Source organism: Peromyscus eremicus, chromosome 2 (genome assembly GCF_949786415.1).
Source record: "Peromyscus eremicus chromosome 2, PerEre_H2_v1, whole genome shotgun sequence".
Lineage (NCBI taxonomy): Eukaryota > Metazoa > Chordata > Mammalia > Rodentia > Cricetidae > Peromyscus > Peromyscus eremicus.
In genome coordinates, this window is record NC_081417.1 from 112,381,139 (window position 1) to 112,397,302 (window position 16,164).

General features: G+C 40.7%; 1 protein-coding gene across 3 annotated transcripts in view; it reads left to right on the forward strand.

The window, feature by feature from the left end:
- Nfia (nuclear factor I A) overlaps window positions 1-16,164 on the forward strand; it is a 344,021-nt gene that overhangs the window by 170,783 nt on the left and 157,074 nt on the right. For all 3 annotated transcript variants that reach the window (XM_059254554.1, XM_059254555.1, XM_059254553.1), the window contains exon 3: window positions 12,578-12,643. In XM_059254554.1, the coding sequence (XP_059110537.1) occupies window positions 12,578-12,643 (66 nt within the window). The remainder of the gene's footprint in view (window positions 1-12,577; window positions 12,644-16,164) is intronic.

The window sequence follows — 16,164 nt, forward strand, 5'->3', positions numbered from 1 at the left end:
AGAGCAAGCTGACTAGTTAGACTAGCTAAATATGTGAGCTCTTGGTTCAGCCAGACACCTTGCATCACTAAGTGATGGGGGAAAGACACTTCTATCAACCCCCAGCCTCTACATGCCTGTACACAGGATTGGAGGCTGAAAATCTAAACACTGTAACCCCAGCTCTGACAAGGGTCTCCTTGGCTGCATCACATCATGACATCACTATAATACATGTGTGTGTTGTAGACATGAATAACAACACACACATGCATGTAACATTTTTTTTTAATTAAAAAGAATTGATCATGGAGCGCAGTAGGTATGGGAAGGGCTATGTGAAAATGGGGGTGGGATGGCAGGTAGAACTGCCTGCCCTTGTTTCACACACCACCAATGCAGTAGCCTCTGCTTGAGTGTTTTTGTTTTTCCCGCACGTTCACTTTTACCACGAATGAAATACATGAAAAAGCAGAGATGAGAGATTTTTGTTGAATGCAAAATAAACAAATAAGCCCTTTCTGGTTTATTGAAATTTCTATCTCCCCTTCCTTCCACTAGCAAATATTAGAAAGCCTTCAAACTGAAAGAAACTTCATGAGGGACATCAGACAGAGGTGGGCACTTAGAGACGCAGTGGCTGTTTCATAAGGAACGATCCGAATGGGTGGGTTCCGATAGTCCCTCGGCTGCTGGGAATTAAGGAGAGTCTCCCAGGGTAGAAACTGACCCACTGCAGCTGCCCACAGTGAAGAAGCTCTTACTCCAAGAATGGCTGATGGGATCCATGCTGACTTTTGAAGACTGAACTAAAATGTATGTTATTTGATGCGATATGGAAATAATTAAGAAGAGACCACCTAGTAAACATGACTTCTCACTAAAATCAGTCTAGATAATAATACTTTAAAATGCAGTTTTTAAAGACGTAGATCCCAGGAAACTTCACATGGCTAATCCTACACAAACTCTTATCATGCGTTGTTTGGAAGACAATTTAAAGTCAGGGTTTTACTGAGCAAGACACTCTTCCATTCTGAGTTACTGGAAGGGGAGTGCTTTTACTTCTACCTAGAATAAGAGAGGAGAAACACGGAGACTGTCCTACAGTGAAATCCTGCAGGACGGTTTGGATGAAATGGAGATGGAGATGAAGACTGTGTGCATGGCCCCTGTGATTAGTGGTGGAGTTTGGAAAGCCTTTCCAAATTTCAGAGCTAATTAGGTGAACTCATGTGTTTTCATTATCTAGGTTTGTTTTTCCTTGTTATGTGGGGTGTTTGCAGTTTTCTACGTTGCACCAACTCACACATTTTTGAAATTTTATAATCCTGTGCAGCTTTGGTGCTGGATGAAAGTTTGTGGAGGGCTACTGGCTAATCTTGTTAGGATGTTCAGCTGCTCCTTGCTAGAAAGTTACGCAGAACTTGATGTCTTCCAAGTGTAGTTCAAACATCCAAAGCACTTCAGATTAACACTATGTGAAGAAACTTTAAAATATTGTACTGCAATTAATTTTAAATAACTTAGCACTGCATATATCAGGGGGTGGGGGAAAGCTATGATAGACTCCAAATGGAAACTCCAAAAAGTGGAATGATTCACTTAAATCATTTGCATCATTTATCATAAGGACATAGAAGCTCAAAATATGACTATTTTCACTTGAAGATGAGTGAAATTTGAAAGACTTACATTCCAACTGAACTCTACTGTGTTAATACTGGGGAGTCTGCTGAAGGGACATTTTGAGTTAATCAAATGAATAGCTATATATTGAACATTTTGATTCTATGACCCAAAGACAAGAAGAAAACTGACTGTTAATGTAGAAATTGAGATCACATTATTTTGCAGATGTGTGTTAGAGAAAGTATTTCTGAAATACTTTTAACAGGATTAGGGGTATAGCTTAAGGGTATACTGATTATCTGGCATGCATAAGGCCCTGTGTTCCATTTTTCACACCATTTAAAATAATAATATTGTTGGAGATAGAAAGATGGCTTCAGGGTTAAGAGCACACGCTGCTATTGCAAAGGACCTGAGTTCAGTTCCCAGCACCCACATGATGACTCACAAGGGATTCAACAACCTCTTCTGACTTCCACAGGTACCAGGCATGAACTTGGTGCATATACATACATATATGCAAAACTCATACAAATAAAATAAATTAACCCTGTTTTTTAGAAAGTAGTGTTGTCCTAAATTCTAGGCTTACAACTTGACTCAGTTCTTTATTCAGGAGCTTTTAAAACACAATGGGTTTTGTTTGTTTGTTTTGGTTTTGGTTTTCTGGATGACATAATGGGTCAAGATATAAAGAGAAAGCGTTGTTCATAGGCTTGAGTGGTCGGGGTTGGCCAAGTTACTGAAGATAAACACTTGCAACTCTTAGTGAGCTATTTGTGGTCATTGATAAAGTAAGAAGAGGTGGTCTTTGACTTACAAGAAGAGTTGCACGTGTGTTATTTCTCATTGTACTTACCATGAGCAACAATGAGCAGGTACCTCGGAGCCCTTTTGGTGAGATGGGCTGCCCTGCCTTGACTGCAGCCACACTAGCAAGGTAGCTGCTAAGGACCTGCTTCAGGACTAGAACCTGAGAGCCGAGAAAACTTTCTGAGGGCAGGTGACCTCCCTTGTTGCTAGCTTTTCCAGCTTGAAAGGTGAGAATTTACATGTCTAAGGGGGAAAATGGTTGATTTGAGGACCATAAAGTAGTCCTCTGAGCTCCAGTTGGCTGTCCTCAACACGCAAAGCATGGGCCTTGCAGGAATGCAGACCTCTCCACACCAGACAGTCTATCCCAAAGCATCTATGGCGTCGTCATCTTCCAGGCTAGGCCCAGTTGTATTTCATAGCCCAGAAAGCGATATTCTTTAACTTTCTAAACTCAGTTTCAACAGAGCATCAGTCCCTGTGGTGTCCTAGCATTGCGCTATCTGCCACAGAAAACAAATCACATGGAAACAGCCAAAGTGATACACTTTGAAAATTGGCTCCATGCAGTGTACAGTTAGAGCCTGGTCACTTCCCATAACCAACAAGGCACGTTAAGTGACACAATCCAACCTTCATGGTCTTCGGAGTCACGTGTTAGGATGAGTGAAGGGAGGCGAAAGGCTTCCCAACCCCACACAGCTAGAAGAGATGCCAGGAAGGGGCTGGAACGCAAGCTTTCTTGCATAAAACCCTCTGCTAAATTTGCCATTTCTGTGAAAGGGAGGACCCAGGTCAGATTATGAATAATTCTTCACCTCTTCTACCCATGAAATTGTTACTGCCACACACAGTCTCTTTTTTAAAATTATTTTAATAGTTTACATTTACGACCATGCCAATTTTGCAGTGATCACATAGCATTTCACCTGTAATACCCTCTCCCTGTTTCACTAGAAATGATCACCTCAGCCATTACCTAATGGTCAGGATCCAGACTCCTATAAATAAGATTACAAAGGTATGTGTATTTGCACAGAGTGCCACATCAGTAAAGAAATAAACACAACTGTGAAAGTGCACAGCTGCTTCTCTGCCTTGAGCATCAGGAGACAGGGTTCAATTGTGAAATGTTACAGAATTTGTTTTGCTGTCTATTGCTGTCCTGACTGACTCAGAGCTTTGGGGTTGGTGTTTTACTTTTCCTCATTGTCTGTTCCATGGTATAGAAAGTGGGAGCTGTGTAGTAGGTGCTGAATTCACAAATGGGTGGATGAAATGACCAGACCCAAAGACAAAAGAAAAGAGCCAGTGTCATTTCAGGAAAATGGTCCCTTCCCACTTCTCTTTCAGCTAGAAGCAGTGTTGTGAGCATGGCTACCCTGCAGAGTCTTTGGCTTGCCTCAACCTCTGGTTCCACCTCTCAGCAGTATAGGAACTCCTACATCTAGGGAGATGGAACCGTTGTGATTTTTTTCCCCCAACTGCAGACTCAGCAGCCTTCTCATTAAGTGCCTGTGCTTTCCAGACAAATCACTGCTGCTCCCTTCTCACTCACAGCTTGTCGCAGACTTATTTTCTGATCTGGATGTGTCAAAGGGGCCACAGTGACTTGAGATTAGGTGTCTCCTCCCTGCCTGCCATGCTTTCTGCTTGACTCTGTTGGTGACTTCTCCATAACCCCTTCCTTCATTATTCCTTGTTAGGAGAGAAAATGTCCCAGTAACCCCTGCTATCTGGTCCCCCCCAAATTCCTAGGAAGCCCTACCCTGGGGGCAGGACCCTCTTCTTCCAACCTTAACTGGACTTTTAGACAGTTGTCATTATCTTTGTCTAAAGGTCATAGCTAAATTGAATAAGAGGAAAGCTGTGTTTTCCTGCCGATGCACAAAGGCAGTATTGACTTCCCTAATCCAGTTTGCTGAGGGGTGAGAGAATTAAATTAGATATCTAAGCGCAGAAATTGAGAGCCTTTGAAAACAAAGATAAGGAGACAAGACTGTATTTTCCCTCTTCCTGGGAGCTCTGTGCTCCGGAGTTTGCAGGTAAGCCATCTGATCCATGGCTCGCATCGATCAAAACTGTGCCAATGCATATTTAATCAGCGAGGGGACCCGGGTGCATTATAGCCATCATCCCGATATTGAATGGACTGTCAGACTTTTCAGAACGCTCCACCCCCACTCTCCTCGCCGTCGCCCCTCCCTCCCCTCCCTGCTTTGGGAAGCCTCTGCATTTTCTGAGCGGCTAAAAAGTTGCTTTGTTTTTAGCTGCTGATGCATACGTTGCCACTGAGGAGAATACAAACAAGTAGGGTCCTGACGTGTTTATTTTGTCTACCAGTCCAGTTCCTTCGCAGAGAGTTCTAACCCTTAAGAAGCTGAGGGGGAAAAAAAAGAAAAAAGCAGCAAAGGAAGATACCTCTTCTTATAGACTGTTTTAAAGAATGGCCTTGTTAGAAGTAAAAGGAAGAAAGATTCCAATATAAGCCATAGGAGTACGGAAGGAATAATTTCTATTATTTTGTTTGAACAGCTCTGTGTTTTTGAAAATCAGACTGGGTGCTGTTAGTTCCTCAGTTTGCTTTGGAGCTCGGGTTCACCGTCATGTCAGGAGTCTGTCTCACCATCAGGGAATCCAGCGAATGTGGAACAGGTTTTCTGCTTTTGCTTTTTCAAAGATTGGCAAATAGTTGAAGCTGTTGTTGTTTTGTAAGTTTTCAAGGTTTTATGGTGGCCTCCATTGGTAGGCGGTCTTACAATGCAGAGGTTTGGGATTTTGCCACTGATGGATTATCCAGTGAGATGATGGACACCATTGAAATCCAGACCTTACTGTCAGACAGAATTAACGCACCAGGTCTACTCAGAAGAAAAGGCGGCAGGCTGGGAATGCATTCTTGAGCCCCTGAAACTCAGTAGCATGGTGTAGCTCAGAGCTCTTGACTTGAGGTAGCTTCTTGCTGGTAAGGTAACCAAGATTTCCCTCCCTTGGTACAGTTTGCTGTGGAGGCTCATAGGATGTCATTTGCATGCATCTTGTTATACAGACTTCTACAGCTACTACAGAGACAACTTCCAGGCTCAAAGCGTTACCTGGTAAACTTTACACACTAAAGTCTGTCTGGAGTAAACAACAGCAAGGTGAGCCTGACGCTTCCATCAGTGAAGATAATCCCCCATAGATGGGAGTTAGGAACACTTTCTTTAGAACCAGGTTTGTGATGCTGTTATACCAGAACCGCATCGTGTGTAGGTTGGGGTTGACTTTTTACGTGAAAAAGTTGCTTGGATGAGAAGACCTGGATGGCAGAAACATGTTGCTACTTGTGTTCTATAAATATATATATATATATATATATATATATATATATATATATATATATATATATATATAAAAGGTGTCTGTGTGCTGTATTACTTAATCCATGCAACAGTCCTGTTAAGTTAAATGATTAATAGTGTACCCATTTTATAGATGAAGAAATTGAGATAGAGGAAATTATATAGCTGAGGTTTTTTAAAAGATACTTCCTTAAAAAAACATTTAACACTCTTTTCAATAGTGAAATACAAATGTGAGCACTTACCCTCTCCTAAACTTGAATAGCATGCCCTCTGCAGAGGGTTCTTTGATCCTAAAATAATTCACAAACACCACATGTATGAATAATAGCACATGAGGTTTTAACTTGGCTGTGCATTGCTCTCCCTAGATGGGTTTACTTTTATGACATAAGTGTACATGGGAACCCTTTCTGCCTTAGATAATGTAGGTGATGGTTGTCATTGTTTTCAAGCACAGAGACAACTTTAGGAACCTGCTATAGAATTAGTTACAGAGGGAGTTGGTAACAGTTCTGATTTGAGATAGTTTTATGGTAACATTTTTTACATAGACTTCTGTCTACCTACGAGTAGGTAGGTGGTCAGGTTGACTCAGTAATGGGAATTCTGAGTTAAATCACAGGTCAACATTTTATGTCCCTATGTTCCTCTCATGGGAAAAATAGAATAAGTATTTTAGTGATTTTTTTTTTTAGGAATAAATCCTCATCACGGGAAATGTGAGAAATTACTTCTATCTTTTCTGATCACTAGCTTCCTATCACTGGCTTCACTTACAGCATCACAGGAAAAGATTCCTTGAAACCCACCTGTTATGAAGACTGACACTTAGTGAGTGAGTCGTGTTGTTATTGCTTCTAGAGTGAATGAATTCATGGCTTTGAAAGCTAAGAAATGACTCACCCTAACTGTCGGTTCACAATAGTTACTCCATTTAATTTGTTCTCAACTTGTTAAAACTGCATCATTCCACAGCCTCCTCAGGCACATAGAATTTAACACATTGAGAGGAGGTGATGAGATAGTTACTCACTACACACCCTAAACAGTCACATCATCATACACAATCCTGGCTAAACAGATGGGCTTCGAATACCAGCATTAATGCCTGAAGTCTAATTCCTATAAAGTTACTGTTTCACAAACTTCGTATTCAGAAAACTAGTATAAAAAGAAAAAGTTTTGAGGAAGAGAAATAACCCAGATTACACAGCAGTCTTATGTAGTCTTTGAAAATGCCAGTCCCGGGTGTGGCTCCATAGTGGGTCTCCAGAGCAGCTGGCAGCCCGGGGTGGTCTGGTGGACCCCTTCCAAGTCGTTGCTGCACAAACACAGCCTTTGCTGTCCATCGAATACAACATGTGCAAACTAGCCAGGCCCTTCTGGAGCTGGCTTTTCCCCACCTCACCTCCCCATTATGTAATCGCGTCGGTTAGCACACAAACACATAGTTCTAGCACACTAGGAAAAATTACAGCGATCAAATTTTGTATCCTAACGTAAAGATAATACTTCCTATTCAAAGAACCACGAAGCATTTCCATTCTAATACTTAAGAAAAATATACATGACATGATTTACCCTACCCTTTATCTATTTTAAGAACTAGGTCATTGCATGTTAATTTTTCATTAGGTGAGTCACGGTTGTGTACATGAATTGACCTGAAATATTGGTTTGGTTATTTGTTGTGCAGAAAGGATTCCGTGCATTCTCTAGGAGTGTTAGTCATGTTTTTGTGTTTTCTGTAGTTCAGACTTAGTGATAATTTTACAAAATTGTTTCTCCTTCACCAGGCCATGATGGATAGCATTCTGTTTAGCTGATTGTGTGGCGTTCTTCGATGCTTACCTCTAAGCCAGGAGTATGCCTCCGCACGACCCGTGACACTTTCTATTCTCACATAAGCTTTCACAAATATCTCTTTTTAGTTCAGCCTTTAACATCTTGATCCTATAGAAAAACACAGAGAGTACTTCTAAATGTAGTTTTACAACAAGAATTTCTTTAGTAGCAGCAAGAGACCAATAAGCAAATTGTGACTGTCATAAATGACATCTTCTAGAGACTCTTACTGTAAATGTGTGACATCATATCAAAGCACAGTAATTCTTAACCTTGTGCTATCAGTCAGGGACAGAGTTTTTTCTCTTCTAGCTATGCAGGTATAGAAGATAACATGTTTAACCTGGCTCTGTGATAGAGTACTCACCCTCTCAAACCATAAAGACAGAAACTTACCTGAAGTTTGAAAGTCGTTATTGGCTACAATTGTGGAAAGCCACCGTTGATTATAGTCAGAGCAAACACTCATCTCCTTTCTTTCACCCTGGGAATCCCCCCAACTCTTCCCTTATTTTCAGGACAGTATCCATTCCGATCTTTGAGTCTCTTTCAGTTAGATGACAGAGAACTCTGACTCTTTGGGACAAAACTTTCACCTTCTTTCACTGAACTGGCTCATTTTTTTTCCGTGTCTGGATGCCTTCTAAGTTTCTTCTTACTGTCTTTCAGTTGGGAGATTAAGAACTAGACATCGAATTCGAGCAAAGGCTTTGCCGGCTCAGCTTTAGTCAAATCACTGTGCGTGTTGATGGCCTGAAACTTAGACCGAAGTGTTTTGCTAGAGACCAAAATTTGTGCTTTCATGGTTCGTAGACTTGTGTGACTGTTTCACTGGCCGAGTGGGAACTCTGCTGTACATTTAGCGAGGGGAGGCGTGGACACTGCCATGTGCCTGCTCTGCTCTACTCAGTTCTCAGTAGCCATCTTAAGGCCTGAAAGGCACTCTGTGGCCATTGGAGAACAACACATGGCTTCCCTCCCCTTTGTCCTTCTGAGTATGTGAAATGTTCCTGCCAGTGGTCAGTTGAGCCTGGGTACACTCAGGGCCTTCTGAGTGTTGGACAGTGTCCTCAGCTCAGCCTGTGCTAGCAGGTCACCAAGGTACTTGTCTACAGCCTGTTTCCATTATGCAGTTTCCAGATAACCCCATGTCAGAGGGATATGCCTCATCTTCCCTTACCAGCAAGTGGGATACACAGCAGAAACAAGAATTGGGAGTTTGTATCTTGAGTAGCTACTGCACTCTGTGGCTGGGCCAGGCAGCCTGTCACAGGGCCTAGAGAGAAGAGGAAGTGACTCCGCAGGTGCCTGAATCACCACTACACAGCTTCCATCAGCTGTACCAAGAGAGAAGTGTGCACAGTGAAAGATGGATCAGAGGGGAAGGGATTAATTCTCGGTCAAGGACAGGGAAGATTGGCAATATGCCATCTTTGCAAGACGCTTAATTAATATAAAATATAGGGACGTGACACCTATATTTTCCCCTCATCACTTTTACCACATTCACATGTTTTATCATTCTTGCATTCTGCTAAAGGAGTGCATCTTGAAAGGGAACAGACTTAAAGTTGTAGGGATCGAATATGTATATAAGTTAGAAATTCAGGACAAGATTCTGTCCTTCTTGTACAAGTTATAGAAGCAGAGACCAATATGTCGACATTAGGATTTGTTTTATCCTTTCTCTAGTGATTATATTGACAATGGACTATCTTTGAGTACTGCAGCAATATAGCTGTGGACGCCATAAAAATGCATAGAGAGATGGCTACCAGTTCACTTAAGAGGTCTTAGCCAAGCTTTCAATAGGCAAACACTGTCTATTTTAGTCTTAAATGTATGGTCATAAATTGTTTAAAACCAAAGGAAATATCCCTTTTCAAGGTTAGATTGATGTTTGAGGTTTGTTAAGTAAACAGCAAACAAATGCCTAGCTATGGGGGAGAGATAGATAACTCTTACTTCCCCACCACAGCATTCCAACCCCATCATTTAGATACACTTTAAGTAGTATTCTTTGTAAAATTTAAGTAATATTCATTGTAAAATACAGATGTGTTGGCCCTTAAACTGGGAACCGTTAAAGAAAGGCACCACTCCGGTGCATGGTGATTGGGGAGCTTCCTATGTAAGAGAGCTATCCCACTTTGTGCAAGTCAATTTGTTTTGGGGGGTTCTAATTATTTCAGGTAGCCAGAAATCAAACAACCACACAATAATTGACCCAAACAGAAGGACATGAAGTCTTCTCCCAGTTCTCTAAAAAGTATATAAAAGGAAAAAGTAAAATAAGCATTAATTTTGATAGTATTTCAACGCAAATGCTTAGGAGGACTTTGACTTGCATCGGTTGTGTGTGGATAGAAATTAATTTGTAATTCTGGTCATCTGGTTGGCTCCGTACTTAACAGCATCCGTGACCTTTTCCATTCGAGAAAGGGGCAGTGTTTCCTCCTCGTGGAACAGCACCAGGATGGGTAGAGAATAATTATCGAAAGATTTAGGGCACTCGGGTTTTCATGTGGAGCCTTGGCTTTGCTTGAGCCTTCCTGGGATGGAATATTTTAGCCTGACGGCCTTGGGTGGTAACATTCTCCGGGTTTTGAATAAAACTGAGAATTCATGCTCAGATCCCAGTTTGGCTAGATGCCTCTTCCAGTGTTTGTGTCTCAGTGTTCAGGGCGGTGCGGGACCCGTGTAGACCGAGCCTGCACTTTGCCGTGCCGCTCAGTTCTTTGACGCTCCTCCACTTGCTCTTCTGTGGCTGGGAATTTTAAACTAGCTTCGAACATACCTCTTATTCAGCTCGTATTGCTCGTGTTTACTGTTTCTCTAAAGGTAGGCTGAGGGAACAAATGTTTAAAACAAAAAGTGAACATAAAGATATTTACTATAATGTTAAAAAATGTTTGGGGCTCATTATCCCTATTTTCTTTAACGTAAATGAATAGTTTAATCCCATTGTCTTTTGTGTATCTAAATTGACAGAAAAGATGTTTTCCATTGGTTTATGGAGAAGCATTAGTTAGAAAGATGTCACACCTACAAGTACAATTTTAGCGAAGCTATCAAGAAGAGAATTATATTTGTATGGTTTTAAAGAAAATGTTGTGTTTGGTAAAATTTTAACTGTTTTGTGTATGATCAAAAGGTATTTTCCTAAAATAAATTTAGATATTTTGCTTTGGTTTTATGTAATTAATGGTTTAAGGTTTTTCTAGAATAAAAATAACAATGGTATGACTTTAAACACACTTAGTTTTGAAATGTTAAACTTTTAATTCTTAATAAAAAAATTATAGGATTTTAGAAAAGAAATTTCTTAGAAAAGAAATATAGTAATTGGCTATATTTTAGATTGTCTATTTTTTTTTCCGAGACAGGATTTCTCTGTGTAGCTTTGCGCCTTTCCTGGAACTCACTTGGTAGCCCAGGCTGGCCTCGAACTCACAAAGATCCACCTGACTCTGCCTCCCAAGTGCTGGGATTAAAGGCGTGTCCCACCACCGCCCAGCCCTAGATTGTCTATTTTAATACTAGTTTCTGTCATTAGAATTTCAAATCCATTATGATTTCTGGATTTGTCTATTGTAACAAATGACAAACAGCAATTGTTAGGATATAAAGTTCTTGTGCTAGATTTAATTTTTTAAAAATCAACCTTTTTATCACTTCTTTTTTTTTTTTAAATTTTTGACCCAACAGAATTTTTTGTTGTGTTTACCAGGTTAATATTGTCTGAAAATTCTAAAGTAGACATAGCCCTTCCAGTACTCTTTTATGATTGAGAAACTTTTATGATTGAGTCTTTTAACATCACAGCTTAGCATTTCTAGGTGAAAGGTCCCTGGGAGTACCACTTCTTTGTGCAGGCTCTCCAAAAAAGAGAAGGGATGCTATAGCTAGGTCCCAATGTCGTGACACTTGCGGTTTGGTCACGGTTACAGGCTGTAACTCTTGGTTGTGTATTGGCTTCTTCTGAAATGCAGTTGGATTAAAGATAACTGACTGCAAACCTATGACATCAAGGTAAACTTAGGATCCACTCTTTCCACAAGTATAGAGCTTCTAATATTTTTATTTCAAGTAATTATTAGTGTCTGTTGGCCTAAATGTCTGAAAATGGTTTATCCTTTTTGAGATGTGTACATCAGTTTTCCTCGTTTCTCCCAAACATATAACTAACTACCCTTGCTTCTAAATCTGTGAAATTCTTTTCAAAGTTCATTTTATCTCCTTCTGAAAGTACGTGTTGTTTTAAGATATCCTACTTAGATATTAACTTAATGGAAATAATTTTTAAATTCAAAAATTATGTTTTGTTTTGTTTTGTTTTAAAGAAATCAATCAAATTCTGTAAAGGTTTTCTGTTGCTTTTACTAACAAACCCTTTTGGGGTTCCCAGATGCCTCCATCAACAGGAAAACATTTGTCCTGTGGGGAAGCTTGAGCTTCAGAAAGCCATGTCTGGATACTGGTTACTTCTAGCACATGCACTAGAACATTAGAACTTTGGAATTGAGTGGCATGAGGCTACAGTCCGTGCTGCTGTCTGGGTTTTTCTATACCAGCTTCAAAATAGGCCCTTTATTATGATCAGAATCAAGCTTCAGACATGTGTAATGGAGGATGAAGCTCTTATCAGTCGTCAGGTTATAAGTAATGAGGAAGTGGGTTTGGAACCACCTTCCCATTGGAGAATGGTCCTCAAGAGCTTCCGTGACTGAGCTAGCACAAAGGAAGCTACGGGAGGCATAAACAAAACTGAGCATTTGTGCTCAAGGCTCATGCACCTGCCCCCTCCCACATTCTTTCTCCCGCCTTTTCGTTCATCCTGTCATTTTTCTGACGTTCTCATTCTTGGTTTAGAGGCTGAACCTTTTGAGAAAGTCTGGCACCTCTGATCCACTTTCTCTCACAGATCCTGTAATTTTGGCTGTATTTTTTATGTTTTTCAGATTCAAGTCAATCTGAAAGTCCCAGCCAGCCAAGTGACGCTGACATTAAGGACCAGCCAGAAAATGGTAAGTTTAGCATGGGACTCTGGCTGCTGTACCAGAGTCCACAGGAGCCAGCAGCCAAGGCTGCCCTATGAGCATCCTAGGAGCCTTAGCCCCCACCCCAGTCCTTCTCCACAAGGGTCCTCACTAGGACATTTAATTCTCTGGATATGTGAGAGGAGGCCCAGATTCACCAAGGCACATTCTTGGACAGTATGAAAGAAGGACCATGGACTTCTGGTGTCATTTTAGAAGTTTTCTTCAAAGTGGGAAATGTCCAAAGATGTTCATTAAGATCATGGGAGAACAAGCAGTCTTCAAGACAATTTAGATCTTATCCCTCTGCAAATGGCCGTAAGAGAGCACCGCATCTTTGAAAGGTTTTTCCCTTTCACTTGTCTGAAGTAAGATAGCAAGAGAACATGAAATGCCTCAGGTGTGTAAACAGAGCAGTCTTGTTACCCACTCTCCTCTCTTTCCCTGCTTGCAGTACTGGGGATTGAACCCAGAGCCCCTGCGTGCTAGGCAGGTCCTCTACCACGGAGCCACATCTCAGATTCTAGGTGAAGTTACTGTTACAGAGACCTTTCCCAGATGGAAAACACACTTTACATAAAATAATATCTTGTGAAATGTTCAAAATTTGTGATCCACACTGCAAGGATGAAAAACATAGTCATAGATTGGAATATTAGATTGAACGAAGCCACTCATTTAATAAAACTGGAGTTGTAAACTAGCAGTCTCTATCATAGGTCAATATATAGATATCTTTTTAAGTCCTCAAGTATAAGACCAATCTCTGTAATATTAAAACAGTTAATTAACCTCTCAGGGTATTCATTTATTTATCTAAAATAAGATACTATTACCCTAATGAAAAATATGTAAGGTAATACACTTAACATGCTTACCACAGTCTTTTTCAGTGATTTTATATTAAATAAATAAAAATGTTAATAATGGTTCAGGACTTTTCTTCCGTTTTCCTTGCCCGTGTAATGCTGTCATTCTTTGCTTTTCATCTCCTGCTTCACGAATGAGAGTTTCCCTCTGCTTCCTCCTTCTCTCCTTCTGTTCTTCATTTTTCCCATTTTGATCTCCAGTTGACTATCTGGAAAGGATAGGTAAACTGAACTATTTTTGGTATGGTGTGCTGGAGGACTCACCTTACCACGCTAGAAATCCTATCACTGGTTGTTCAGAACACTTTCTATTTTGTTAGCCCTGGAAACTCTCTGTTACAATTCTCCACTGTGACATTAAATGTGAACCAGTGATCCTTATTCTCCTTCTGGTATTTGGTGAAATTTTCATCAGAGGTTTTTTTTTTTGATGAAGAGGCCGTTAAGGAAAAACAGGGGAGAGCTCTGAAGAGTAGTTTCTCAGTGTCAAACAGCTGCCTTTTGCCTTTCGTTGGCCATCTATACAGCAATATTTCTAGACTTGTTTCTTTCTTTTTGGCCTGGCTGGTGATGCCTTTAAAGTCCCATTTTTCATAACATATATTTGTACTCATCTGCCTGAAGATGTGTCCAGAGATACTTTATTTTTAATCTTAAAAACTGGTAAGCTGTGGGGTGTGTAGCTCACATATTTAGGTCTGGATACCCCTCCAGCAGGTCTGCGATTCATCTGTCTTCATAAAATGGCCGGCAAGCTGTTCACATGCAAATATAAACCGAGTGGGAGAGGCCTGGCATACCTCTCTGGAGCTGCCTGCAATACCGATATTGTGTATTTCCCGGCCAAAAATCATCCCATGACGCAGCCCACTGTTTCGGCCAAAGGCATGGTGAGACAAGCCAAGTTCACTTTTAACCAGGCTGACTTGGTGCTACCTCAAGGATTCATAAGTGTGAGTTCAAAGAAAAGAAGTGCTTATATCTAAGAGATAAAGTAACAAGTTGCCACGTTTCCAGCTTCAGTGTATTTTTGTTAAAGAAGAAGCTGTTGTGTCTTAGACCTTTCTACTGGAAAAGGTCAGCACACCCCTTTCCTCCATCTGCCCTTTGTCAGCCTCAGATGACGTCACTGTAAGAAAAATATCCTATTTTCTTCGTTAAAGACACAGAATCAGAAAGGGAACTTTAGGGCAAGGTCTTCAGATGCACTAGGTAGCCTGTTCTCTGTGTTGCCTTGATTGACATATGTCCTCCCTCATTGCCCCAGCCTATGAGCATGAACATGAGTTTCTGAAGGGTATCTGGTTTCGCTTTGAAAGGTGAAACTCTCCTAGGTGTATCAGTTAAGCTCTATGAAATTTTGGAATCTTGCTGTGTGATGGCGTGACAAAATCTGTTCTTCAAATGAAGTGGGAACGCATTGTTCTTTCCATATAAATATACATGCACGCACACAAGGGAAAACAATCTTTTTCTCATCGCTCTTGAGAAAGGTAATGGGAAGCAAATGGTATTTCCTGTGTAAACTATGGAGGGTGAACAGACAAATGGTAACATGCTGCTTCATCTACGGCCATCTAGGCCATGCAACTCTACCTAAAGTGCATGCAGCTGTCTTTACCCTCTGCATCCAGTCTGCTGTGTTCTGTAGAATTTTGCTTTCTTTACTCCTATTTTCTTAGGATTCAACTGTGAGAAAACACAAATCTTTGTCCAATTAGAGCCGTAGATGGAAAATTTTTAAGGAATTATGTGGAGCCCAGAAATAAAATACCAACATTTCTGAAACTCAAAATTGATATAATCTAATGGTTAAAACTGCCTCTGGAGCCAGACAGACCTGTATTCAAATTAAATAGTAGCTGGGTGAGTAAATGAGCTTCTTCCATAAACTTAATTTTCTTGTAAGCATACTAGAAATACTGAAAGAAACCTACCACATGAGTATCGAAATGAGAGCATGGGGAGGAATAGGATAATGCCTCCTTCATAGGAAGAGTCCAAAGGTTCCTCAGGTAAGGCTTGCCATAAACATCAGACACTATTCAAGGTTCCCAAGCTGGAGTCCCGGGGCCAAAGGGATGTGGTCAGAAATAAACCAGAATTACAGGGCCATCCTCTGTAGATGGCCTCTAAGACGTCTGACAGTGAGTTCCTTCTTAAGTCCCAGAGCATACATCTACTTTACTGTTTAGCTCTATCCTCGTTCTGTTGGTCTCCCGTGGGCTTAAGGACTAGTGAATGGGACCTCAGGGTGGGTGTGTTCCAGAAGGAGGTATCCTAGAAAGAAGGGACTCTGCCTAAATTTCTTTAATATTAGCTAAGTTTTTTTTTTTTTTCCTCTCCTGGGGCATAAAACAAGTAGAATCTGTAAAATGGTGTAAATTGTGTTGGGAGGATAGCTCAGTGGTGGATCACTTGCCTAGTGTGGATGAGTGAGTCCCCATCATCCATTCCCAGGACCATAATAAAAAGAATAAAGAAAAGAAAGCAAAAGAAGCAAACCAAAATTAAAATAACATCCCCCGCCCCCGCCAAAAAAAAAAAAAAAAAAAAAAGCAAACCATGCCTGTAAACTGATTAAGGTAGAATTCACGACAGATTCATTTTAAAAAGATTTTGCACAGAACCTAACTCTTC